The 27,980-nt window shown below is 39.0% G+C and overlaps 2 protein-coding genes across 4 annotated transcripts in view; one reads left to right on the forward strand and one right to left on the reverse strand.

Moving 5' to 3' along the window:
• The window catches only part of SLC22A3 (solute carrier family 22 member 3), a 30,002-nt gene extending 28,914 nt beyond the window's left edge, over positions 1-1,088 (forward strand). The window contains exons 10-11 of the mRNA XM_008490186.2: positions 180-279; positions 1,013-1,088. Coding sequence (XP_008488408.2) covers positions 180-279; positions 1,013-1,070 — 158 coding nt within the window. The 3' untranslated portion in view covers positions 1,071-1,088. The remainder of the gene's footprint in view (positions 1-179; positions 280-1,012) is intronic.
• Positions 1,089-3,358: 2,270 nt separating this feature from the next.
• On the reverse strand, positions 3,359-27,395 carry PLG (plasminogen). 3 transcript variants are annotated; one of them, XM_030446865.1, is made up of 19 exons: positions 27,294-27,395; positions 24,203-24,338; positions 21,718-21,824; positions 17,414-17,528; positions 16,279-16,418; positions 15,559-15,616; positions 15,316-15,434; positions 14,275-14,437; positions 13,555-13,685; positions 12,641-12,806; positions 11,720-11,886; positions 10,668-10,816; positions 9,691-9,784; positions 8,630-8,750; positions 7,804-7,878; positions 7,325-7,465; positions 6,412-6,518; positions 5,377-5,522; positions 3,359-3,868 (listed from the first exon to the last, which is right to left on the reverse strand). In XM_030446865.1, the coding sequence occupies exons 1-19, from the start codon at positions 27,340-27,342 to the stop codon at positions 3,707-3,709; spliced, it is 2,346 nt and encodes a 781-aa protein (XP_030302725.1). In that variant the 5' UTR covers positions 27,343-27,395; the 3' UTR covers positions 3,359-3,706. The 3 variants fall into 3 exon arrangements, with proteins under 3 accessions (XP_030302725.1, XP_030302724.1, XP_008488409.2); XM_030446864.1 differs by having other exon boundaries at positions 15,559-15,676; XM_008490187.2 differs by having other exon boundaries at positions 15,559-15,679; positions 27,294-27,394.
• Between the last annotated feature and the right edge of the window lie 585 nt (positions 27,396-27,980).

Here is a 27,980-nt window from a genome sequence, read left to right on the forward strand (position 1 = left end):
TCTTTTAATAATGCAGTACAAATGTGTTTGATAAGAGTAGGGCAATCAGAAATTGCTGTTGCACTTTAAAAATCTTACTTCAGCCTTAGTGTGAATAAATTTTACTTAGTGGATAAACCCTTAAAATAAGAAAAGTAACAATTTCCACTGTTTTTGGATTTCTTCAATGTCCATTGTAGGTATTCTTGCAGTTGTCTGCGGGCTCCTAGTATTGCTTTTACCAGAGACAAAGGGAATATCCTTACCAGAGACAGTGGAGGATGTGGAACAGCTTTCAAGGTATGTTACCTATTTTCTTACATTTACTTGGATGAGGTGTCCTGAGAGTGTTCTCCAACCTTGTCAGATTTCAAAGTAAATTCCCCAGTCAGGCTGATATTTTGAGCAGGTAGTATTTTCCTCAGTAGAAATGTGAGCTATTCAATACCACTAAGGCAGATTGTTTAAAAAAAAAAAAGAGGCATAGGGAGATAATTTGTACTTTTCTCATAGAGACACAAAGTTGTTTTGTGTCCCTCTAGAAACAGAAATTAATAGCTTCCTACAGATGTACAGCAAAGTTTAGCCTGCAACTCCATTCAAGAAAACCAGCCATTACCTTAGTCTCAGCATCCTGTGTGGAAGGGCCCATGATCACGAGAGCATATCCACAATTTGTGAAGTCATTGAAAACTCACACAAGATGAACTTATAGCTGAAGTGTTGTAGACACAGCTTTGCCACTCCTGACACCAAGGCAGACAGACTTCACAGCACTGCGGGCACACAGGGAACATTTACACCTTGGCTTGTTTGGCAGTAAATTTCTTGAGGAGCCAGTGCTACACATTAATTTTTCAAACAGTGGTTCCAGATATTAGATCAACAGCTTTTGCTTGCTTCAATGTACAAACTAAAGAAAGAGGAACATTTCTATGCAAAAAGTAAGTGTTTCAGTACTGCAGCTTGGACTACAACATGGTCTACATATTTTCTGTTTTTTTCATACCTCTCTGCCCTTCTATTTCTTCAGTCATTTTGGTAAATGTGGCAAGAAACGGAAACACCAAGACACCAACTCTTACATTTGACCTTTGAAGGACAGCACTGAGCAAAGAACTGTGTTCCCATACTGGGAATTTGTTCTCCACCTGCCACTACTTTGAAACTCGCTGTGGAGTATGGAATAAACTCCATGTTCTTCTTCTAAGCATAAGGACATTTAAAAAAGGCTGTGTATTTTTCTATAAATATGGAATAAATTCATTTTTTCTGAGTGTGCTGTTTGCAGAAAGGGAGCACTCTGTGGTTCTTGGTAGAGAAGAAAACAGCTTAAAAAGATGCACTATGCGGCTCAGTGAGCTCTTATTTATTTCTTTATATTATTGAGCCATTTGTTTATTTGTATTGTTAGCACATACCTTTGGGTGTAGAGGATTGCAAATGGTACTGCTTGTTTAAGATTCAGATGACTTTGGGGAAGAGAGGATGGCTATTCTAACCCTTGCCCTTGGAGAATCTGGACAAGGAGATCTGTTATCTCAGGAATGAAGAATGCTGATCTGCCTGGACCTCACTTTAGTCAGGAGGGATGGGAATCAGAGGTGTGCATCAGGAGACCCTCACCCTTGTCTGCTTCTCTCCTCTATGGAGCCTTTATCAGAAAAATCCCTGCTTCCCCCTCTGTTCAAGGAATTTCTGAACTGTGGTCAGAAATCCTCTGACCACAGAAATCCTCTGCTCTTTCCGAGGGCTTTCAGTAGGTGTCACATCCTACACAGGGCATTACCTCTGCAGGGCAGATCGTCCTGCTGCCCACTACTGCCTCCCCCCAAACTTCTCAGGCAGCAAAGTAGTGTTCTCTTAAGATGAGTGGGTTGACAATGAAAGGTCTGTCGTGACCCACTTCAGTGAAAGCCCTCTTCAGGAGGGGCCAAGCAATGCCAGCTTTAGTTGTCTTGCATGTATTGCACTTCAGAGACTCAGTGAATGATGTGATGTGCATAGCAGACCCAGGATCACCTCCCCATCACCAAAGCCACATGGTCAGTGTGACCACAGAATCCCAGGAGCTGTTCTTCCTGCTTGCAAAGAGGTTCCCCAGACCAAGAAAGAGGTAAAGATGCTATTTGGTCCAAACGTTCCACTGCCATCAAATTTGCCTTGTTATTTCCTCTAGCCTGTGTAACAGGCTAGTGAAAAGTTCCAATTTTTATTGCCACTGACACTCTTGCAGAAGGAAAAGATCACAAGTTACACACTTTAAGAGGTTATGAGGTGAGACTTTTGGAGCTGCTCAGGTGTGTCTTGGCATTTCTGGTGGGTTTGGCAAGGACAGCAGGGATGTCAATCTTCAGCACAGAATTTCTGCTGTGGGAGTACTGCGTGGATTTCTTGGCTGACACAGAAAATATGTAGAAGAGTATTTGTCCCCAGCAAACTTCCCTCAATCAGAGTGGTGGGTGGGGAATGCTTTATCAGAGATGTTCCTGCTCAGGAAGGCAGTACCCTGAGATCATTACTTCTCCCAGAACCAGAATCCAGGTGTAGGAGCCTTAAAGATCACCCAGCCACCTAAACTCCTTTTTGTAGCTCTTGTTTCCCTTTTAGTCTATAAAGTTTAAAACTAAAAAAATGCAATCTAAAATAAATTACTTGCATCTTGGCATACCTGGGATTGGATCTCTGCACTGCAGAAAAAGAGCTAGACAAATCACAACTGAGGAAGTAGCTGTGTTATATGGAGTAAGGTCCTCAGGCACCTGTGAGGTGATCACTGATTGATAAGAAAGGGGTGCAGGATGGGAGTGGGGACTGATAGTCAGCAAGTGTTTAACTTTGGCAAGTATGAGCCAAGCTTTCCCTGGAAAGCATTTCTAAAGATCTAAGTTTTCAACTCCTGTAACCACATGAATATGTGGACATCATTTTCTTTTAGAGAAGAAAAATGTACATGTAACAGTTATACAATGATATGAAAGTTATAGAGTGAAACAAATGGGTACACAGAAAACAATTTTATAATACATTATATGCATTGTCATTAATTGCTGTAATGATTGTCAGTTATTTCTCTTTTAACTATGGACTAACTTTAGGGTGAGGCTATTTTTTATTCCCTGTTTTATATCTTTGATGCAACCTTTGTACTTCTGCTGACACAGATTTCTATGTCAATAAAAAACACAAAAATACAAACCAAATATTTTTGCTTCTTTTTTTTTCCTGTCCCATGTATTTAATGCTATCAGATATATCTAATAAAACCACACATGCCTATAAAACATGTACAGTGAGATTCTTCTTTGGTTTGTGTCATCAAATTGGTAAGAGGCTCAACTCATAGAAAATGAGAAGTATTCTCCTTTTTTCATTTGTTAGAAGCCCATCTTGGGAAAGTCAGCCTCAGAAAAAGAAGTAATTGTAGATACTAATATAAGTTTGGAACGCAGATGTTCAGTTAGAGTTGAACTTGGGATTTTTGACATGTATTTTAGAGCTGGCTAAGTCTATTAGCAAGCAGAGCAAACCACAGAATGCATAGAAGAAGGGTAACACACCATCAGTTGCCTTTCTTGGCAATAACTGTCAATTTATGGCCATTTTGAATGGATGATCATATTTATTTTACATTCTTATGAATGATTGTATCTTTAATATTGCACTTGGAATCTTGCCTTTCTAATGTGCATACTACTTTCCAGGAGAGGACAGTCCATACCCAGGGTCAGTTGTTTTCCATTATACTCTTAATCCAAGAAACATAACTGGAAACACGAACGTAAACACCAGGTTTCATGGGTTGGGCACAGCCAAGACCCCAAGAGGTGACTCCATGTTGGACAAATTTATCTTGGTCCAGACAGACTAGAGGTCCTCCACTGTCCCCCTAAACAGGGAAAGAACAGGATGATTGTTTCACAGATATCCCCACAGGAGGCACTGAAACAGAAGTACCTACCAGGTGTGAGGGCCACAAAAATTAGATGAAAAATGGAGCTGTAGGCAGCAAACAGTTCTCTGTAAATGCTATTGGACACTTTTGTAAAGTTATCTCTTCCCATCACCCAGGTATCACATTTATTTTTAAAGTAAGGGTGAGAGTAATTTGGTGAGAAAGAATCTGATTTGCCTTAGTAACTTAACCTGTGATTCCTTCCTCACTCTCCTCTCTGAGGTCCTCACAGCTTCCTGCTGTTACTAGATGATCCAGGACCAAGTGAAAGCGTGCATTCCAGCCACATGTGAATAGACATGGATGCACACCCCTCCATGGCCTGCTTGCCTCTCACAGTGCTTGTGCATAGACCAAGTGCAATGCTGGCAATGGCCTTGACCTGCCAGCTAGGGCAAGCTGTCTTCTTCACAGATGACTTCTTTATGTAGTGAAATGAGGCAACCAGGTGCCACTAATTACCAGGTAGTGGGCATGAGCTTGTGTTAAGCCCACCTGTGCCTGATTAGGGCAGGCCCCAACTGCGCATGAGCAGGATTAGGGGGCCAATAAAAGATGAGGCTTGAAGCACAGGCTCAGCTCATTCCTGAGCAAGCCAGCAGAGAGGTCAGTTGCTCTTGGGGTAATAGCACTGATCCAGGCTAGGCAGCCCTGAGGGCTATAGGCTCAGAGCACTATTTGTGAGTCTCTGCTGGAACACCTGGTTGGACCTTGAAGCACCGTGCCCTAAAAGAGGTTCATCTTGCAACATCTTTACAGAGCTATCTGCAGCTTTTCATGGAGAAAAGTTTCCATCTTGACTCAGTAAGTTAAGCTTTTCTAAGATGGTTCATGTATTTAAAGAAGCTGAGCAACTCAATTTCAAAACTTAGGCTTCTGGAGAAAGCCTTCACACCATGCCAGTGAGATGAACTATGGACAGCCATATTCTTCCTTTTCAGCAAAAGGGAAGTCCAGCATGCATTTTGCTTCAACCAGTGTGATTTTCATAGGCACTGGTGGAAACTGGTTGGAAACTGGTAGTTGCTTTGGCCTTTGGTATGCCAGCTTGGCAGACTCCACTGCATTATTCCTTAGCTTCTAACTGAGGTGTGTCAGGGTATTAATTGAGCTCACTTGGACAGTGGAACCAGTTAAGCCCAAGGCCAGAAAAGTGGTCTGGGAAAAAAAAATTACCAGACCATTAGTGATTCTAAGCTGGCTTCCATATACCTGGCCCAGGCAGATACATATTGCCATGTTGTCTGTAGTTCAGGCTTACATGAAAATCTACCTGTCCCACTTCCTAGCAGCAGACAAGGGAAAAGCAGAATCCATGTGCATTTTTCAACTTCTATGCTACGCGGTATGGCGGTGTCTTAGGGCTAATTCTGTGCCACTAAAGCCATCAGTTCCATTTGACTGTGCTTACAAACAACTCTGGTGCTCACAGACCTCCTTACCTGGCAGGTATCTGTGCCACCTTGAATATTCCCAGCACAGAGCTCGTGCTTTCTGACTTTACCATTCAAAAATTCAGGGCGGTTGCATATTTTATTCTCGATTACAGGGAAACCAGTTTCCTTTAAGTAGCCATCACCACCAGTCCCTTCGCAAATAGAAACAAAAACAAAACAGAATAGATTACAAAAGTAAATAAACATCTTCATAAAACGAACACTGAGGTATGGAAAAGCAATGAAATAAGCACAGTGTTTATGCACTATGCGTATACTTCCCACACATAATACGAAGTTATACCAAAATCATTAAGCATTAGCAGTATCATGGCACCTGTCACCCTCTACCAGCCATCAAAATCCACACTGATCTGGCTTACTTTTCTTCTCCCTCTGTACATCTACATGGATCCCAGACCCACTTAAAGATGTAGGAGTAATTTCTAAGCCATTTTATTCCTCTGCATATGGGTTTACTCCTCTGTGGGACAGAGGAGGTAGGAAGTAAAGAGATAGTTGAAAAAGGCATGATGGGCAGCAGCAAGGAGCTGAAGAAGGTACTGATGCTCTTCTCAACCAAGACAGAGTGGAAGGTTTTAAAAATGCAAGTATATTTATATTTGAGTGAGATCTGAACTAATCTGGTTGGGATTAAAATAATTCAAAAGAATGAGTAAATTCAACTTCATGTGATTAAGAAATAGCCTAAGTCTAGAAAAAATTTCTTACTGTGTATAAACTGACTTTAGAGAAAAGCAGAGTGGACTTAAGTACAAGAGTTATCATCTTCTTAGGTCTGTTTTCTCCTCTTTTAGTATTTGTTTAGAGGTTTTCACTTTACATGGCTCTGAATGATTTGGGAGACTCAAAATCAGAGGGAGACAGTGGAGAACATGGCAGTACCTGATGAATTTGGTGAAATAGGTATGCATGTAAGAATTGTGGAGGGTGTCTTTGGCACAGAGAAAACAAACTTTGTATGCAAGTGCATACCACACTCCAGACACAGAGCTTTCAAATGTGTTAATACTGCCTCACCTCTTGTATCCCCCCATCCTGTCACATAGCACTCCTCTCTTCCTCCTAACACAGCGTTTTCTTTTGGCAAACAAACTGGGATTACATGATCATTGATGACTGCTGGTCTGAAAGAAACAAACAAAAGGGTCAAAATAGTACAAATATCCTCAATACTACTTACAGGTTTCTAAAAAGATTTAATATGCAGTCAGAGCCCACATCAATCTGATTTGCCTTTGAGTGCAGCTAAGAGAAGGCTCAGTTAAGAAACCACATTTATTGTGCTGATCCTCAGTCTGTTTTGGACCTGTGCTGCAGCCACAGAAATCAAAAAACAAGCACTATATGTTCACATCTGCTGTCTGTATGGACATATTCCTTTTGATTATACAGTGTCTTGGTGAGAGTTTTTGATGAATGGAAACAGATGCAAGAAGGGCCATGCTGGGTATGGCATCAAATATGCACGCTGTTAACCTGCACACCAGATGGATCTGCTGAAAGAAAAAATCTCCCCCCACAGCATGGAATAAGTATAGGGTGACACCATGCTATTCTTGCAGCTTTCAATCCTCATTACCTTATCAAGGTAGAAACATGTAGGCAGAAACAGAGTGACAGCTCCTCTAGGCATTGCCTCCTCCTACTCTGTTGCCTCTGCTTCACCTCCCAGCAGCTGTCACCCAGCACATTGCCAGCCTGGGTCACTGTCCCTAAGCCCTCCTCCCCTCCCAAAGCAGCCCTTGCCCTTTCTGAAGCCCCACAGCTGAATCACCTTCTGCAGAAAGGGAAGAAAGCGAAGGTCTTAAAATGACGGCTGAATGGAGTGTGCATAGATACACATTTCTGCAACACCAGCACCCATTATTTAGTTAAAATAAAGACAAACTTGACCCATTAGGACAAAGGAACACTTCAGGTGAAAAGGTACCTGCTCAGTTTTAGCAGAGCAATGTCTGCCCTCTCTGGCTGCTTGAACAACTTCTCAACATCTCGTTTTTGTACTGATGCCTCTAATGCTCTTTCTCTGTGTAGTCCAAGGTACACTTTATATGCAGATGGCCGTGAGGACCTATTGGAGATGATTGCACATGTTGAGCTGGTGAGCGCACACTAAAGGTGTAAAACACTTACGATCCTATTGGGCACCTTGTTTTGTCAAAGACAAAAAAATAAAGTCCTCTGGGGTTTCTTAACCCCTTTTTATAGCACATGAAATCGAGTAGGCAAAAATTATCACTGTAATTTCTTCTGGAGTTCTGTAAAAACTCTAATGAATGATGAATGACTTAGATCAGTTCTTGACTGTTTGCAAGCTCCGTACAGAAACAGCTCAGGTTGCCTCTTTGGCCTATTTCAATTCTCCTCTGATTTTCTATCTATGTGGTGGAGGCTGTAAGAGATACTTACTTCTCCAAGCAGTGAGCGGCAGTGAGAACCCACTGTGGATCTATCAGAGTTCCCCCACAGAAATGCAAGCCAAAACTGTAATAAAGCAAAAAGACATGAAATGGGCATTGGTTAAAGGCTGGGAGCTTAATTCTATTGCAAGTACATCAGGTAATCTTTGTTACATGTATGCCTTTACAAACTACCAACCTTATTCTACATTAGAATTAAGAATCAAAGGTTTAACTTTGCTCAAACGATATTTAGTACAATGACAGCAATGTTGTGTGAACTGTTTTGTAAGGTTTTGTATGAAAATACCTAGCTTGTTTTTCCTAACTTGTATTTTATTACTGGAAAATCTGATGTGTGATGATATATACCCATTTAGAGATTTGGGCTTTTATTTAGCTCTGATCACAGTCAGAAAGCTCTGCTGCTGGTCTTGATTCCTAGTTATTCTAATAACTTTTCCAATAGGTTCAAATGCTTACATGGAAGGACAAATCAATTTCTGTACTAGACACAGTACAAAAAAAAAAATGTTCAAACTGTTACTTCTACTTGTAAGATCCTGATTCTACTGTAGAATATTGTGAGAGACTTAAATTCAATCTTTTAGTGAAAGTGTTTTTGAAATTAGTGTTGTATTGATCCTATAGGTATTTATAACAAAACAGGGCATTCTTGGTTTTCTAAATGACCTTCTTTAAGACTAGCACACACAATGTATATCCTTGAGCCATTTTCAAATTAAAATCAGGTTTAGAACAATGCAATTGTAGCATCCTGTGAGAAGCAAGTGTTACTTGAATGTAAAGCTTAATGCAGTGGGGAAAGGCCATACCTTGTCCGGAGGCTTATTTGCCAGGGCCAGGAGTGTGGATGTGAAATACACCCAGCAACAATCCTTTGAGCACACAGCTTTGGTTTGAACTTGGATTTTCCACACTCATACTGGGCGGGAGCTATAGAATAAATAAAAATTAATCACTATAAGGAACATCAGTGCATTTGCTGTATGCTCACTATGCACTCAGAAAACTAGGTGAACCTGTTACATTGATAGCTTCAGCTTTTGATTCTCTGCAGCAGTTTATATACCACACACCACCTATAATTTGTCAGTTTACCTTCATCTGGAACCCTTAAAATGCCTGGCATTTTTTTTTCCCACATACACTTATTAGTGCTTAGAAATTTACACATTAATATATAGACAGTCAGGCAGAAGAAAACAGAAAGGGAAGGAGAAGTAAACAGAGAAGGAAGAAATAAATTATCTCAACATTTTTAGATGTAATTTTACAGATGTCAAAAAGCTGAACTGGTAGCTGGTTTCAAACTAATCTTGGTGGTAGAGCATGTGAAATTCAATTATGTCCACTCATATCTCAGGATCTTTTGGTACTTCAGATGTCTCCGAGTTATTAAAAAAGATTAGTGCTGACTTAGCCATGGGAAACTGACTGTGGCCAACACAGAATTTAGAATTTATTGTCAGTGAAAGGAACCAAATAATAATTAAATAAAAAAATAAAGTCACATTTTTTGTTCTTTAGATAAAAAAATGAACAAAAATTTTTAATTAAAAAGTAAATCAGATATTCAAAATTTAATACTATAACCTTGTGAAAAGGGGGAAATTTCTGCAGCAATAAACCTATTTTGAAGCACATGACAGAACCCCTGTGAGCCACAGTAGGGTGCAGGTTCATCTTGTGCTGGTCTTTGATCTTCCAAGGAATAAGCACTATTTTTAAGACTTCAAACATGTATTTTGAGACCATAGGCTTAATTTGCAATCTAAAGCTATGGCACTGTCTTTCAGTTTAGTCACCAAACATCCATCAGTTTTCATAAAAGGTTATAAGAAAGGGAGACATGAGTCTTTAAAGGAATAATTACAGCACTTGGGAATGTCACAGTACTCCCAGGCTTTTCTTGGGTCTGTTGTGTAGCACCAAGGTCCATTCACATCTCCATCAGGATTCCTGCAATACTGTAACAAAAATAAAGACACCAGCTATTAATCAGGGGACAAAAAGAGCCTATGGATGCACATTTCAAAATTAAATTTGGAATTATCTTTTTTTTTGGACCTCTGAACTCTTGAAAAGTAGAACTGGAGCTGGAATTCAGTACAGGATATGTGATGCCATCAGAGGACTGGCTAAAGCAAGCTCTAAAATCATGTACCTGGAGAAAAAATCCTTCACACTGGCAACATCAAGCCAGTTCTTTATATCACGTACAGAGTTTGTCACAAACCAGGCAAGTGTTGCGTAATGGATGTTGCAAGTCTAGAAAAGTAGTGATGAATATGTGTGTTAGGACTAGGGAGATGGAGGTTAGAGATGGAGAATGACTTACAGGATGGGTCAGATGCATGCACATTTTTAAGTAATGGACTGCAGCAGAAATCAGAGAAATGGAGGGGGAATTAGTAGAAGATGTAGGCTGCAGTCCATCAGCTATATATCTCAAGGAATTGGCGCTGAGCCTTGGATCCCTTGCCATCTCACCCATCACTTATAACTGAAACCTATGAGCCCAGGTGCTCTTCCAAGCAGAGGAGGCATAGATGGCAGAGGTGCTGCCTGCACTCCAATTCCAATTAGACCTTAGCAGTGAGGAGAGGCAAATGCCAATCTGAAGCCCCTTGTCTGTGCTGCAGAAGCACTCAACAGAGCTCCTGGGCATCGGTGTGTCCCACAGAAGTACAGACTGCTTGTGTGAGCAAGAATTGGCATGATAAGGTCCTTGAATTGGACTGAGCAAAATAAAATAATTTACAAAGACATAGCAGTAAATGCTTGCTGAGGGACCATGAAGAAGAAGGGGGAAGCTCAATGGCAGCAAGTATTAAATGAACAGCTGTTTACATTTTTGTCCAGGCCTGCTCCTGGATGAGTCGTAGGAGTGAAATAGTCATGGCTGTGAGGTTTCTGAGAACTCCACTCTTGACAAGTCCTGCCCCTTGCAGTTTTTGCTACTGTGCCACGATAGTCTATACCATTCTCATGAATGCAGTCTGTGAAAAAAGAAGAAAAGGAAATGACTTTTTATTGGGAGCTACTGGGCCTCATCCACACTTGGTGATGGTGACACAGAAATACATGAAGGAAATGATACTGGGGCTTACACATCCTGAATGATTCATATGCAAGGAAAGAAGGACAACATAGTGTCAATTATAGCCAACAATCACATTTGAGTTTCCTTGCATTTTAAATGTTTTGTTCATGATCATGGATGTCATAAATCAAAGGAGCTTTGATTCACTTTAACCCCTGTGTCTCCAGAAGCCAGGGGCACAAAGCCCATGCACTCATTAAGTCTTTCCTTATGGACTCTGATATTTGTCCACTGCAACATTTTTTTTCAGTAGGTAAAAAGCTGTAATACATGTTCAGCTAAAATTATTAGCCTCCTAATCAGAAGAACATATCATAGCAAAAAAAAGAACAAGATAGTAAGATGCAATGCATAACAATGTTGCATCTGGATGGAATTTAAAAAGCCAGCTGTCCTCTGGTGGGAAAGGAAGCTCTGGAAATCTGGATGCATGGCACAAAAAAAGACTTCTGAGACGCTTGCTAGCAAAATGCCATCACCTTTATAATTGCTGTTATTGCTAGTAGCCCTCCCAAAGCAGTGTGTAGACCTCTAGCTATCTGTTTCCTTGTGTTTCCAGTATTGCCAGATGTAGTAGATAACATGTGATATTAACTTAAAATCAAATACAGAAACCCTGCTATTAAATTCTACTAAAAAGTTGAGAAAATTAAGAATGGATATAGTATTATATTACATTCTGCCTTTATCTAGAGTTTCCTCTGCTTCATCTTCATTAAATTATTAATGATGTTGCCATAAAAAAAAAAAAAGTTTGCTGGTAATGAGTATTTCTGAGGGAAGCAAGAAGTATTCTTACCAGGATTTGGTTCCAGTGTTGTCTGAGGAGGTTTTGGCAAACTTACTGATCCTTGGTCATCACACTTCTTCAGGTTGCAATACTCCCATCTCACTCTGGGGTCAGTAGTGTAGCACCATGGGCGGCTATCAGCATCGGGATTTCTGCAATAATTCTGCCTCAGGTCCCTAGAAATGTAAGCATATTATATTCCCATCGATGCTGCTGCTCTGAGGAGAACTTGAAAGTACAATTTAAAAAGCAGGTCTGCTGCAGAGTTAGAGTATATCATTTGTCATGTACAGTGTGCAACAGAAATCCTTTTTCCAGCTTAAAAGAAAAAATAAATCAAGAAACATATGCAGAATACTTAAGTATCTCAACTACTTATTCACTGATACATGCTTATAGAATACCATTTACAAATCCAGATAAGTAAATGCACATAAGTATATTAAAGATAATACTTTTTACTTTTTCAAATACATGAATAGCTTTTAAGAAGATACATGTGGGGTTTTTTGCATTGTGGAATAAATAAGTAGTGAATAATAAGAATACGGAAATAATCCATCACTCCCCCACAAGGAAACAAAGTCTTAAGCTCATGAATCAACTAATGTGTAAAAACAGTTCATTTGACTACAAGGGAAAATTTATGATCAATCTTAATTCCTTTAAAAGCAATGTAGAAACATAGAGTTATTTAATCTAAAGGAAAATAGTGACAAGTGTGGTACGTTTCAAGATGAGGTTAATAGAAAATATTTCCACTTTAAAAAAAAAAAAAGAAAGAAAAAAAAAACAAAACAAAGGCTTATTTTTGTCAAGTACATTCCTTCCCTAGTTTTAAAATCATTGTTGTGTAAAGATGATGCAAATCAAGGTGAATGCATGAATGGCCATTTTTCAGTGAAGGATGGAAATGAGGAACACACGTACGCGTTGGGGAACTGCTCGGCTGTTTTGTTGTGTCTGTGCGGGGACATGGAGCTCCAGGCTTGACATTTCTTTCCCGTGATAGTGAAAGAAGCTGTGCCACGGTAAGTCACACCATTGCCTTGATAGCACTCCTCAGAAATTTGAGCCTGCTCAGGCACATCAACAGCTGTAGTGAATAACAGAAACCAGTCCCTTGCATCTTAATACTTTGATATTTATGCAGGAGCATAGAAAGCCAACAGAAAACACCCAAGCCAGAGTATTTCACTGACTGCCACAGCACACTCTGTGTAACAGAATCCTTCTCAGACTGCAGATCAAAAGGGAGATTTCAAAAAATGTTTGTAAAAATTTTGTTATATGCTAGATTAAAAGCACTTGTACATCCATTTTACTGTCATGCACAAGGATTTCTTTCAGCTAATAAGCCAAGTAGTCTACATATGGACTTCTCCAGGGTAGGGGAATTTCTGCGGCTTTGCCACAGAAGCATGTGTGGAACAAGCCTGCCTTGTGTAAGGACAGTTTTCTTTTGATTGCTTTTCATGGAGTCTTGATTCAGTCCTCTTAAATTATCTTAGGTTTCGCTTGGTTTTTCAGGAGCTGGCATGTAAATCTAATTATCTTTTCCATGGAACTTTTAAAAATTTGGAGGTGGAGGCAACCACCACCCAGTAAAAGAAAAAGACCTCTGTCACTGCAGTTCTTCCTGAGTTGAGTCAGGCGGTTACTTAAAAGCTTCTGACCCCATCCACCAGACTGAACATACCTGCCTGGGCTCCTCACCAGGCTCAGGAATTCAACTGGTAGCAACATCGAGAATGACAGAAACACTACTAATGATCAGTCACTTAAGATTTTGCAAAATAAACCACAATGAATGTTCAGTTCCAGATGTCTCCTGTTGTTCTTACCAGGCTCCTCTGGCTCTCTCCCATCACAGGAGGGGATGGTGCAATATTCCCACCGGGCCGTTCTGTTGGTGGTGTAACACCATGGCATCTTCTCACCATCGGGATTTCTACAGTAGTTTTCCTCTAGGCTCCTGAAACAAAAAATTGGCTAAGACAAGTCTATCATGAAAACCTAGTAAAGGTTATGAGCAGCAGGGAAATGCACATTGCTGCTTAATTTACTGTTGTATTTACTGGTGGGTAGCTCTACTGTCATTACTGATGGCCTTTACTAGCTGAATAATTGCAGTTCACTGGTGTTTTGGATGTGCTAATCCAGACAGCTTCTAGATTGATGGCTGAACTAAGAGATTATATTTCATGTAGTACTTTGAGGCCAAGAGCAGGACAGCAGAGATATTGGATGAAGGAATCTAACCCCAAGAAAATGTCATAGTTGTAACTTTCTTATTCCACATTGCTTCACCTCAGCAACAAGACAGCAAAAGGATGAATCAAAGAGGTGAAATGTCAGTAAAGCAGAGCTTGAAAGCCAGAAGAGGAGACACTAGTATCCAAAACCAAAGGAACAAATAAAAAGAAATGTGTAAAAAAATGGAAAGGATGGAATCCAGCATGTTATAAATGCTGGTGCAACAAAAGAACTCTTCAACATTGTTGAAGAAAAATTAAATAATTGTACTTGTTATGGACACTGAATGGTGCAGAAGTTTCACTTACTTGCAGGGGTAGTTTTCCGGAGTGCGAGCATGTCTGTGAGGAGACTGAGAGCTCCAGTGCTGACAGGTATTTCCAAATTCAGTTACAGATATCGTGCCTCGATAGTCTTCTCCTCTTCCTGACAGACACTGACGCCCTGGTGCAGGAGGTGGTGGGGGTGTTGCTATTGCAGAAGAAGGATCAGAAATTTAGCAGTGCCTTATATTAAAAACCAAAATTATTTTGAGCTTTATAATTAAGCATGCTTTTTAGCTTTCTCTGCAGGCAAGGTTTAATGACCAAAGTGTTTGGAAAGTCTAAATGGTAGAGAAAAGATCTAAAAATATCTTGACTTTTCTTTCTTCCATTTTAACATCTTCACTAGCAGTCAGACTTCCAGAAGAGCACTTTCATCTGCCCTTTACAGTAGCCAGGATACAACACAACCAAGCCCTGGCAGCACCATCAGAGTGAAGCTGGAGGGTGAGCAAGTGGTGATACTGTGAGAAAACCAGGGAGATACCGTCAGGCCCATCAGTGATAGCTACAGGTATTGGTGCAGATACAAAAGAGATGTACTCTGATTGGTGAGAGTTAGAGACAGCAAGGATGAGGTCTGGTGAGAAGACTTAAGAAAAAGTATCTTAGTACAGACTGGTCTGTAGAGGGGAAGGAAATTGAACACGTGAAGAATTTAAGTGGAAGAGGGAAACAAAATCCAAACGATTTTCACAAAGACTGAAACTGCTTGAAATCAAAAGCAAAACATCTGAAGAAACATCAGAAGCACTGAAATGCCTGGTCATGGAAGAGAGATAAGCTGCAGGTAATACCATTAGAAATGGCCATGACAGAAACGTCTAACTTCGAAAGAGCTATCAGGGGTTAATTTCAAAGTCATTTATTTATATATTTGAGACAAAACTCAGCAGTCTTTCATTCTTCCTTTTATCTTGGGGTTTCCCCTTTTTGTTCTAGCTCCTTGCATCACCCTGAGTGGAAGGTGTCTAGATGTTTTTGTGCCTAGATATCCTGTCCTAGAAGTTTAGAAGTCAGACTCACTACAACGAGGAATGTCACAATATTCCCAGCGTTTAGTGGGGCTTGTAGTGAAACACCAGGGCCGAGGTTCACCATCAGGATTACGGCAATAATTCATCTTCAGATCCTTCTCTGGAAAACTGAACGGGAAAAAATAATTTAAAAAAAAACGTTACTAATGGCTGTAATAATTATCTTGTCTGGGACAGGGTGATCTTCAGGCCACTCTTGATGATAAACAACCCATCATAGAATCTGACTCACTTTTCTGGGAGATATCCATGAGAATGAGGATGCTGGGAGTCCCAGCGCTGGCACTGCAGCCCAGACTCTGTGGTTGCAACTACTCCGTGGTAGTTTTCTCCGCTGCAGTGCATGCACTCTACTGTAGGAGCAAGGCAGGACAAGGACAAGAGAGACAGAAAGTCCCTGAAAAACTGGCCCATAAGCACTCATACACATCTCATACAAAGCTCAAAAGGCTTACTAGAGCACAAGGCTGAAGGCTGGTGGTTGTTTTGCTGAAGTGAAAGCTTATTTTTCCTGGTAAAATGACTTTAACTAGTTTTTTGCATTTATAGTATTCAATTTTTAAAAGCTCAAGATTATAGACTAGATTTTTAAAAGCAGCTAAATTCAATCTACTAAGCTATAAATCCATGCCTTGATGCTGTCACATTTAATAGAACTTTGCAACAGAACTGCAAACAGGCAACTGTCATTTGTTTCAAATCTAGGATTTTGATATGTAAATGCACTCATATACTACTGGTTTTGTTATTCTAGGGGGAAAAATATTTTGCATAGCTGTTTCCAGGGTATTTTGATATATTCCTAATTGATGTTGAAAATGTCTTAGGAAAGTTTTGGTTTCAAACTAAAGTTTGAAACAAATATTTGATTAAAACTAAAGGCATTTGAATAACTTCACAGTCTTGAACACATCTTCCAAAAAGGGAAAGAAATCAGTTTGTGTATCCTGACCTTCACACTCTGGGATGTTACAGTAATCAAATCTGGTAGCAGGATCTGTTGTATAACACCAGGGGCCCTTTTCATCATTATCAGGATTTCTGCAGTAGTTTTCCTCCAGTCCTGCGTTGGGATATTTTTCAGGTGTGTAACTGGAACAGAATTTAAATGGGATTAGAGAATAAGAAAAATGTCCCAACCGTTCATCTGAGTACTCTAAAGAAGAAATGTTTGTCTGAGGATCATTTTTTAGCTATTGTTAATTAGAAGTGCCCTAATTGTGTGCCATTTGATACTCTTCAGTTTCCAGTAATTTTTTTCTCAGCTGAGATACTTTTTAGTGTGCAGAGAAAAGTCTCCTCTGGGACATGTTCCCTGGGAGATGCAATGGGAAGATATTTGCTGAAATGGGAAAATTCTCTGTAACCTCAATTCTATGCCAGTTCAATAGGAGGCTACTAAATAAACTGAGTTTATTTTTCACTAAACAAAAACAGATAAACAAACAAACAAAGAAACAAACAAACAAACAAAACCCAAAACAAACACAAAACCCAAACACACAAGCAAAAAAAAAAAAACCAAAAAACCCACCCTGGACTATATGTCTATGAATTGCCTCATCGATAAAGTTACATCTCTATCTCATCTGCCACATGTTATACCTTTAAACAAAAGAAGTTCTTGCCCTGTTCAGATTAGTGGAAAATTCTTATTTCAACAGAGCTAGACACTTCCCTGTCAAGTGTTTCACCCATGGAAGATGAAAAAACTTAAATGCAGCTGACCATGTCCCTGCTGATGGTGTAGCCCTCATTACAGGTCTCTGAGTTACAAGTCAGATTAGAGAATTATTATATTCAGGATAAATTTCAGTGCACCAGGTTAATGGTCAGTGTACTAGGTAAACAGTGTGTTTAGCTAACAGTTGGACTTCATGAACTTAAAGGTCTTTTCCATCCAAAATTATTCTATTCTATTCTATTCTATTCTATTCTATTCTATTCTATTCTATTCTACATGTAGAAAAATATTATATAAGTAGACTTTGAACACCAAAAAAAATTGATTATGAGACTACTTAGAACATGTAAATGGCTTAGAACAACAACAGAAAAACATATAAATATATATGAGAAGGCCTTACTTTGGTTTATGGGGTGCATTATCAGCCCACTTCTGGCATGGAACACCTTTCTGAGTTTTGGCTTCTGTTCCTCTGTAATCTACCCCTCTTCCCTTCTTGCATTCTAGGAGATAAACTGAAATGAAATGTACTTAATTAACAAGAATCAAGACATGTCCATTTTAGCATATATAAAATCCATTTCAAGGTAATACATTTAAATACATTTGGTCACAGTTTTTCTTCCTTATGCCATCAAAAACGGGCAGCTCACATTGTAAAAACCTTCTAGTCATCTGATATTTATATTGAATTAATTAGCAATGAAAAATCTATCTGATAGCCAAAACCTTCCAAACCTGTATTCTAGAGAAATATGTGACAAAACCCAATTATTTTGAGAACATATTATATTAGATTTGAATAATAAAATAAATTTTTAACATTTAAATATGCACCATAACAAAATAGAAACATATTCTCTTCCATTGCCTCCTATGACGTTATTATAGTTAACCACAGTAATTAAAATCAAACCTTTAAAGAGAGCCACCTGAATTCAGATGAAGATGTTAAGAGGACAGAATCCAAGATTCATTCAGATAAATTTTATCAGGTGAAATTTTTTTACAGTTCATATAAATGTGAATGACATTGTTTCATTAAAGTTCTCCATGTCATGAATGAGAATTAATTCAACATATGCTAAAACAATTCCTGCTATATGTTATAAAATTGATAGTTTGTTGAAGGTGCATATTATGTATACTTTTGTACTCTTAGATTTTGGAACTTCATAGTACCTTCTTGAGAAAAAAGAAAAGGGGGGGGTGAAAGAATTAGTATTGAAATCCTGTCTTTATATAATTCAAGAGGAATTTTAAGGCTGAATAAACCTGGGGGGTTTTATTTGTAGCCTTGAAAACATTAAATTGTTTGAAATTATTAATCATTACACTAAAAATAATTGCAAGCTCAGTGTTGTGTTTTGTTGTTTTTTTTTTCTCAGGAGGAGAGAGCAACTATGACAGCAACCATGCAATCTTTGCCATTTCCCTGGGAGAACTGAGCAAGCAAAGAGCAGGTGCCTGCCAGGGGAAAGCAAGCTTGTAAGGGGCCTGATCTTGGCACATTCCCTCAGAGCTTCTGCATCTGTAGTTTAGGGACAGTCACTGTCAGGCAACATGTCCTCTGGAATGGAAAAATAAGCAGAAAACTCATTTAACATTTCGTTACACTCAGGGCAGATTTCATCAGTGTCTCCTTTCCAGCTGCAATGAAGCAAGCTGTCTTTCAGCTTTTCTTCCAGCTGCTGTGACCTGGCTTGTCTCACTGTCTTTAAATAGCTTCCAAATAGATATTTGGGGATACCCGGGTTTCCATCAAGTCTTCTCAGCATTAAAATTACACCAAAGCTGACATGGAAAGAGAAGATGAACATAAATCTGGAGAAATAATGCCATTTTACGTAGATGTGTCTTGTGAAAAGTGAAAAAAAGTAATATTTGAATCTGAAATAAGGTTCAACTCTACTGTAGGCCTATAAACAGCTTAGATCTGGATTTATAGATGTACCTTTAGGCACATCTATTTCAATGCATGTATGTGGGCAAGTTTACTCTGGAAACTTAGCTGGAAGCCATTTGGATCCCTCAAATAATTTTGCAATAAATTAACATCAAAAACCTCTACAACTGAATCAGTCAAGTTCTGACTCTTTCTGTTTGCATAATCTTTTGACCATTTATATAACCTTTAGGGCATATTTTTTTCTGTCTGATGACAAATAACCTCCATCCCCAAACTCAAACCAGTCCTTCAGGTTAACTATTTACAAACAGATACATGGCTAGCAATTCTCATATGCTAGCTTCAATTCTTGTTACTTTATCTATACTCCAGAGAAGGTTAACTTTCTCTTTTACAGCCCCTAACACAGAAAAAGTAATTTTTAAAGCTGTGAATTTCATACCAATTTTCATCCTTTTGTTTTAAAGCAATGCAAGTGGGTCTTAGCAAGTAATTGCTTCAACTGAAAAAAAAAAATTGGTTTCAGCAATAGCATTGCCAAAACATCTAGCCATGAGAGATGAATTTCCTTGAAGTATCAGGACAGCAGCAGCTGCTGAAGACAGTCATGTCATCTGCCTAGGTAAAAGCTGCATTTTGATTTCTGTTCTGTAGCATTAAACTGATGAACTGATGCCAGCATTAGAATAGACACATAATTATTTGAGAATGTCTGCAAATGAAGACATGAGCAACAAAGAAACCATCTCAGTAGGCCGTGTCTTTCATTCTCATACCTAGGTCCATCTTTTGTCTTCTGTAGGTCCATGTGCAAAATTTGGACAATTCTGTTATGTAACGCTACAGCTTTTCACACTTATACTGATGGGGTTATGTTTTTCAAGAAACTAAAATCCATGCCTATTACCTCAAAGGGCTTAAAAGAATGCAGTAAGAAATCCTCACTGAATATTGCAGGACTCTCATCCAGCTTCTAACTTCAGCCAATCCAAGGGATGTCTCAAAAATAAAACAGTATCACAGTCTAGCTCCTGACCACAATACAGAAGCAAAACCAGTAGGGATTATTTACATGTAAGTTATTTGTTTAGTCTTTAAAATTTATTTCTTGCCAATTGATCCATTCAGTTTTCCTTCTGCAATGGGAACTGAAGATCTATTAGCATTTTCTTTATTATGATTCAGGGAAATTCGCAACAGCTTCTGGGTAAAATATCAACATCTTATGTTTAAAACATTAAATCACCTGTCATATATATACACCCCAAAAAAAGGCAGCTGGCTGTAGGCTTCAGAAAATATCAGCCTGAAAAGAATCTTCAGTGGCCTTTGGTCCAAACCCCCATAAAAATCACAGCCAGCTTTTGAGCTGGATGAGGATGCTGAGAGCTTTCTCCAGTCAATATCTGCAAGGCAAAGGCTCCACAGCCTCTCTGGACAATGTGTTTACCCATTCTCCCTGTGAAAAATTATTTTCCCTATATCCACATCTGAACAATTCTAATTTGGATCCTCAGCTGCATTCCAACTAAAGCTAACAAACCACTCTATAATATCTTTTCCTGAGTGCTACAAACACATAATTTATCTTATCTTACAAGTATTTTCAGGTTAACAGAAAAGTAAAGATGCAATTTTCTTAATGTCATTGGTATTTACAGTATTGGGATTCTTGACTGCTGGTTAGAAACTGGCCTACTGGAATTCCTACATGGCTTGCAGTGGATGACAACTTCGTTTATTTTTTGTGCACCTTTCTTTGTTGAAAGAGATCAACTTCTTGGTAGATACTATATTTTAGAATTTCTGAATATTCTTAAAAGTGTTAGTATTTTTTAAAGGGCTGAAAATTGATAAATAGTGAAAGGCCATGATTAGGAAGGCATTTAACATTGAACATTTGTACCTATGTTCAAAGTTACACATTATCTTACATGTCTGAATGATCAGAAAGATCTTTTCTCCCTTGTGTATTACTAAAGTCAGAGAATAGCACAATGAAATATGTTACATAAAAAAACCCACATTCATTCTTCCCTCTATAAAGCAAGAGCTCAGTGTTTGATTGTATAATTCAAAAATAGTTTTAAACCCCAATAATTCATTTGTATCTGACAGAAGATGATAGAATTTCAAATTACAAAAAAATTGGATAGTTATTAGCAAATACACTTAACTTACATAATCCTCATCTATGACAAAACAAATCAAGCATGTGAAAAAAGAAGACTATAAAAATTCACCGCATTAATTCATTATATCATAAATATATAGATTCGGGTGAAAGTTTTAAAGCTTGTGAAACTGAAAGAAAGTTGATTTGAGTCCCACCCAAGTAAACTGTGCATTTTCTTTAGTGCTACAAATGAAAGTATTTTGTAGTTTCCACCAGTTTTCCAGTGGGCAAAGGTCTGTCTCAGGAACCATTGCCAGCACAAGTAGCTCCTCCTAGAACCTTCAGCAAAGGCTGAGAAGACACAGCTGTGGGTTATTTGCTGTTTTAAGAGAAGAACAGAGAAAGGACACTTAAACACCTCCATTACTCCCAGCACCTTCTGCATTTCCCAAGTGCTCGTTTCTTCCTTGGTAGGAGCAGGAGGGAGCAGGAAAGATACTGGAGCACTCATCTGGAAAAAAAAAGTGGTGTAGCACTACTACACCAGCAATGTGGCAAACACCAGGTCTTAGGTAAGGGCTTACCCAGTGGAGGCTTAGCCCCCATTTACAAGAGGTTTATGTGAGTCCCACTGGAAAGCATATCTCAGTGAAATAGTATAAAAGAGACATAGACATACTTCTTTTTTCATAAAGAACTGCATTTGTTCTTCTGAATAACATCGCTGTTTTGGTGTTCTCAGACAATGTTAAACACTGTTGGTCTTTACTGGTGAATAAGAAGGCCCTGTTGAAATTAAAAAGAGAGAGAAACATAAGAAAAAACAGTAAAAGTGTGTATTAGGAACACATGTTTTCTGATATTCATTTGACATTTTAGCAAGTTTTGGCAAGTTTTAGCAAGCAGTGCACTTCAGTAGTATTTATGCTTGAGTACTGTTTCACAAATTCCTGAGTATCACAGCTCCCATTTTCAGTGGTGACTTTGACTCCTAAGTCTTCATACCAAACTTAGGTTGAAAGGGAGGTACATGAATGAATTATGATAAGAGACAGAGAAGGTCTATAATGCGCCAGAAGTTCCAAAGAACATGATGAAGAGGATATATGAACAAGGGACTTTAACCTTATTTCAAAAAATTCAGATGTCCATCAAGATGCGAGACAGCATTCAGCAGTTACCAAGGAAAAGGTAAAATACAACAAGCCAGAACCCTAAATTACCTTGTGATAACTGTTCTGAGTCATCACATGTGAAGCAATGTAAGCACTTTGGAAAACAAAAACATTTGTCTTTTCAGCAATACCTAACCTACAAGTCTGCAAAACTGGACTTGATGGTGTAACCTTTACAATAGCATCTAGCAAAAACTCCTGACAGGCTAAGTAATTTCTACAACTAGCTTTCCTTAACCAAAAAAAAGAGAATTAGCAACATGGCATTCAGTGTCTAGGTCTATAGTGGGAATGTAAGTGCTGACAAAACCAGTTCTCTAGCCCTAACACCAACTGGCATGATGCCATTGTGCCTATACTTGTAAATTTGCACAGCCTCTCCCCAGAGGAAGGGGATCACATCTGAACTTGCTGTGAATGGTGTCTGTGTGTTGCCTGAGGAGTGCTGGGTACCCTGGGTCAAAACTACACTGGGAACTATTCCCCCATATGCAAGGTGAACTCTGAGTAATGTTAAATTTGCAAGTAGGGATGTAGCAAACAAGCATGGTCCAACACACTGCTAATAATGAGGTGGGATAATGAGTCTGAATTACCAATATGAACCCATTGCTCCAAAGCCCTGATGTGATGGTGCTGGCTTGGTCTTAAAGCTCTGCCTAACAGTTATCTTTCTTTCCTTCCCTGCCAGATAGCATCTGTTATTTACTCATTCTAGTAGGTCTCACACAGTTGATTAGGGAACAACCCTGATGCTAATCCAGTGTCAGGTGCCGGTAAGCTCAGGCCTCAGGCAAACACTAAGGAAAGATACCGTGTCGGCATGCACCTCAAAAGAGAAAAATAATCTTTTGAAAACTGTAAATATATAATCTAAATATGCAGACCTGCCCTCTCTGCTTTTCTTCCTACTTTCCTGAGAAAAGTACTGCTTACACTTTGCCCTCTCTTTGTGGTTTTCAGAGAGGGGAGTAAGATCAAAGTCAAAGGGTGGTACTTCACACAGTGAGCAAACCCCTGTCATCCTTCAGGGTTACACCTCTTCTGAATAGATCTCATTTTCCATTTTGATTTAAAACCCAAACTTATAAAGCACATTTTAAAAGTCAGCACCTGCCTTGAATAAAAGCCTGGAGATCCAGGTGCTGGAGACAGCCCACAGAGAGTCAGACTGCTGAGTTTAAGAGGATACACTGCAGAAGTGGTAGATCAAGAACTCATGAAGATTAGAAAAGGAAACCTCCCTGCCTCATATGTAAGGACAGCATCCAGCCACAGTGGCCAACTTTTGTCCTCATTACTCCACCTGCCTGCTGGACTGCAGAAGCTCAGTGGTCTCTGAAGCTTTGGCACAAGAGGCTCAAAACCCTTAGGCTCAAAGCAATGGGCTCCCTTGGTGAAGGAGTAAGTCGTAAAAGATAGACCAAGGGGCTACAGAGCACGAAAGGTGTTGATCAGTTTGAATACAAGGGCAGAGAGAGAGCTTAGCTGGAAGCAGAGTGTAAGACTGTTAAAGTTTCGATGGTAATTTTTTTTTTCAAAGTAAATATGAGTTATGTTAGTTTGATATGTTAGTTCAAATCCCAGTAAAATTCGGAATAATGTCTGTATCTGCAAGATAATAGTGCAACGAATATAAGCAATGCTGTTATTGCTGGCCTAAATTTCCAAGGAATGAAGTATAACTCTTCTTTTCAAAAGGATTGCAAGAGTCTTGATAAAACCATGCCAAGCTGGTTTTCAGTGTGCAAGGCTGTGCCTCATGGTATCCTAATGTTTTCCGACAAAAAAAATCAACATAGTTTTCTTAATTTCTCAGTTTCTGCTGTCTTCATCCATATAACATTGTATCTATATATATTTTGTTTTCACATCAACCCCCAGAAACACATACTAAGAAATCCCTCAGAAGTTCAGACTGCTGATAAATGAGGTAGACTGCTCTGTCATCTGTAATGAAAGACATACATGGGAACCAGTGGAAATTACCTGCAAGAAAATTTATCTTCGGTTTCACAGTGCTCTGCACATTCTTCTTCACTATTTGCCTTATAGATTTGCTTCTTTGGGTTGAGCAGCCAAGCTCCCTCTGTCCTCACATAGCTGTCTAGTACACTCCCTTGCACTAAAAGAAAAAAAAAAAAAGAGGTAAGAATGTTAATATTGACATGGTTTATTTTAAACTTTATGTTAAATTCTTTGCTATCTAGTTGAGAAACATAGTAATTTCATCGCTGGAATAATTTGATTAATGGTGACAACATATGGGTAAATTTTGCCTTCCTAGTTTGGTTAAGGGTAGAGTCACTGAAAACTCCATGTAAGGTAGGACAGAGAAGTGGCTTGACCTGTACTTTGTTTTATTCTGAAAGTCATGAGAAGTAACATCAACCTAGGGTATAAGGTGATGGGAGCAGAAAACTCGACTCAAGGAGTGAAAAAAGTAACGTGTTTCACCTCACCAATAAAGAAAACAGTGGTTGCCCATACTTTGGGAGAGACAGGGCTCAAGAAGAATGCAAAACAATGGATATCCATTGCTGACACCTACTCTAATGGAACAACATCAGTTTTATCAGCCACGCCATAGCTGCCTCTTTTCCAATGTTCTTGCAAGAAACAAGCTCTCTTCAGTCACTGGGCTTCTTACCTTTCTCATGTTTAGTTTCTAATTTTTGTAAAAGTGCTGTTTTTTCATGTTTCTGCTACAGCTATGTTACCTCTGACTATTTAATTATAGTTCACAGACCTGTGACTTTCATGGCTTCCAGCTGTAGGGCCACAGAGTTGCATTACTCCTGTGATTTTTAGGGGTTTTTTTGTCAGATGAGTATATGACCCAATGGGCAAATATTTGGCTCTGGGAGTTCCCCATACTCCGTGGTTTCAGTCCCAAAGAGACATCAGCCTTGTGGTCTTCGCCACACACCTCTGCTCTGAGCCCTGGTTTTGTGCCTTGCTTCACGCAACTGCTGAATAAAAGGCATCCAGGGTATGAACTGGGCCCTGGCTTCCCCCTCATGCATGATAGTCGTGCTGAAGAGAGGATCTTTCTTCATCTCTTTCTGATCCTTCTCTTTCTCAGTCATAGCCCAGTGCCAGGGGGAGGGACAGAAAGCAGCCCTGTCCCCCTGCCTCTGACTGGGGGTTCCTGTGGGATGGGCATTGAAAGCTCTTCCAGGAAGGCAGCTACTCCTCCATGTCCTGACTAACACTGCTTTGTACTGTGAAGCAGGTCCAGATGCCTCCTGATACAGTAAATACCTGAGTGCTAGCTCAGCCTGCAGCAGAGGATTTTCTCTAAGACCACCTTGCAACTATGAGACAGAACTGAGAAAATAGGTTCAAAAGCTACTTTATGCTTCCCCTCCTACCACTGCAAACCCAGAGAAGTTACTGGATGTTGGTTTTTGCAAAGAAGAAAAAAGAAAGCAGATAAAAAAACAAATTACTTGAGAAAAGATACAATAAAATTCCATGTGACAGTAGTCATAGGAATCACCGATTCCACTACTCATTTAAAAACAAGATTGACATTAGGAACAAACTAGTCTTGAGAGAAAACATTAAACCAGGTTAAAACAATATCATAGGAATGCTGCAATGCTCTCCACAAGGATAAGAAATGCAAGTAAAGAATTTTAATTATAGTACACAAACTTAATTCTTTTCACTTTTGAAGCTTAGCAATAATATGGTCATTATAAATACAGCATTTGATTTTTTAAATATTGACAGGGTATTTGTGTCATAAAAATATTTCCCCCTTTTTGGTTATGATTACAAAGCAAGGCATAATACTTAGAAAAAGCAACAAGAAAATATATGCAAGCTGATGAAAAATGCAGCAAATTTTCTTCTACTGTTTTTCTTATATCTGTGGAATTTTTCAGCTCTAGAAAGATGTACTAATGCCTTATTCAGAAATGCAAATATTTGCCACCGTTTGATAAAGGATTTGCAAGCAAAAGTAGAGGATTGCAAGCAAAAGCCTAAATCCCATATTTCCCCCCCTCTATAAAATTCTTACTCATTTGAGAAGTGTATTTTATTTGGATGAGCCTGTTCCTCTGAAAAAGAAATGAATCTTAGAAACTAGAATTTTAATTAAGATTATAATTCTCAACATTAAATAATACATAGAATTTTTTATGCTGGTGCATGTCTCTAATTTTTCTAGCTAAAGTCAACCCACACATTTTTCTACCACCTTTTTTATATTTTAAAACTCGGTGTATAAAATGCTTGTGTATTTTTGGGTGGTTTTGAATATTTGCTGGCACACTCATAAATGTACTTTTAACTGTGATAACAACAGAGAGTAGTTATAAAGCAGGACTGAAAGATGTGCCATCTGAATTCCATAGTTCATAGAAGTTTAAACTTTTACAATTTTCTGTAAGAATTACAGTCTACTAAACCCAAAGAAAGACATCTGTAAAGAGCCTTACTCAGTTTTTATGTGTTACAAATTGTTTTATATTGTCTTTCACAAAAATAGTCTTGTAGCACCAAAAACACTGTAGAAACTAATGCTGACCATATTTTGGCTTCTCTATAACAAGAAAAGAAAATTTTCCAGTTAAGATTGTGGCTATGAAAAGAACTGAAACTCTAGTGGACATAACAATTTTTTTCTTGTGATTTTGTTTTTCACAATAAATTCACAAATTAAAAAACAACCAAAATAGGGATCACAGTAATTGACAATAAGAGAGACAAGAAACAACAGCAAGATAAAAAGCTGCTGAAGCCAGAGACAGCAATGTCTTTGCAGCAAGCCTTTTCTAGGCTGCTTTCCAAGCCTGCCCTCATTTCTGGCCATGAGGTAAAGTTGCAGGGAGCCACTGATTGCCCACACAGACATCAAAGCTCTTCTGGCATCTCTAATGAGCACAGCACTGGAGCAACCACAGCTCTTGCTTTGTTCAAGAGCAGCTCTCTGGCCAGAGAGCCCCAGCTCCATCACTGTCCAGGTAAGTGCTGACACCAAGATCTAGGGACCTACCTTCACCCAACAGAGGCTGCAAGCCTTTGGCTGCCATCTCACCTGAGCAAGCAGAAGGCAAAGGACTCTTACCTGAGCTGAGCAAGGAAAGAAAGAGAAAGGCAGCTTTGCTAATCCTCATGGTGGCCCAGCTGATGGGTGCTGGAAGCTCTGTGTGTCGATGCACAAAGTTTTATTGACTTGCACTGGAGTGAGGCAGCATCAAACAAACAAGGCAGGTAGGTGAAGTTAATCATTCTCCTGGGCTGTGACCCCCTGTGCCATGGTGTGGCCACTCAAACAACCTTGAAATGGATGGATTACCAAATCAGATTTAATCATTTGTACTGGATGCTGGGAAATGTGAGGACACTTTCCTGTATTGCAGGGCATGGTTTTGTTCTCAAATGGTTCAATCTTTCTTTACTAGAGAACAGAAGAATAATGTTGCTGGAAAGCATGGGAAATCATGGGGTCATTCAGAATCTGAAAATAGTGTCCCAGTATTATTTTCAGCCATGCATACCTGTATTGATTGATGAGGACCAACTTCCAGTTAATCTCAGGGTAAGGACAGCTATCAGATCCAGGAAATATTATCTTGGTAAACTAGTTCACTATTAATAGTAATAGTAACAATAATAGTAGTAATTTATTTTTGCCCTTTATTAAATTGCTCCTTCTCTCCTATGTTTCCTTGAACTAGGCTTTTCTTCTTTTTCTTTATTTGGGAGTAAGACTTAGAGTTCATTTTAGTCAAACAGCATAACTTTAGCTTGA

The sequence above is a fragment of the Calypte anna genome, chromosome 3 (genome assembly GCF_003957555.1).
Source record: "Calypte anna isolate BGI_N300 chromosome 3, bCalAnn1_v1.p, whole genome shotgun sequence".
Classification (NCBI taxonomy): Eukaryota; Metazoa; Chordata; class Aves; order Apodiformes; family Trochilidae; genus Calypte; species Calypte anna.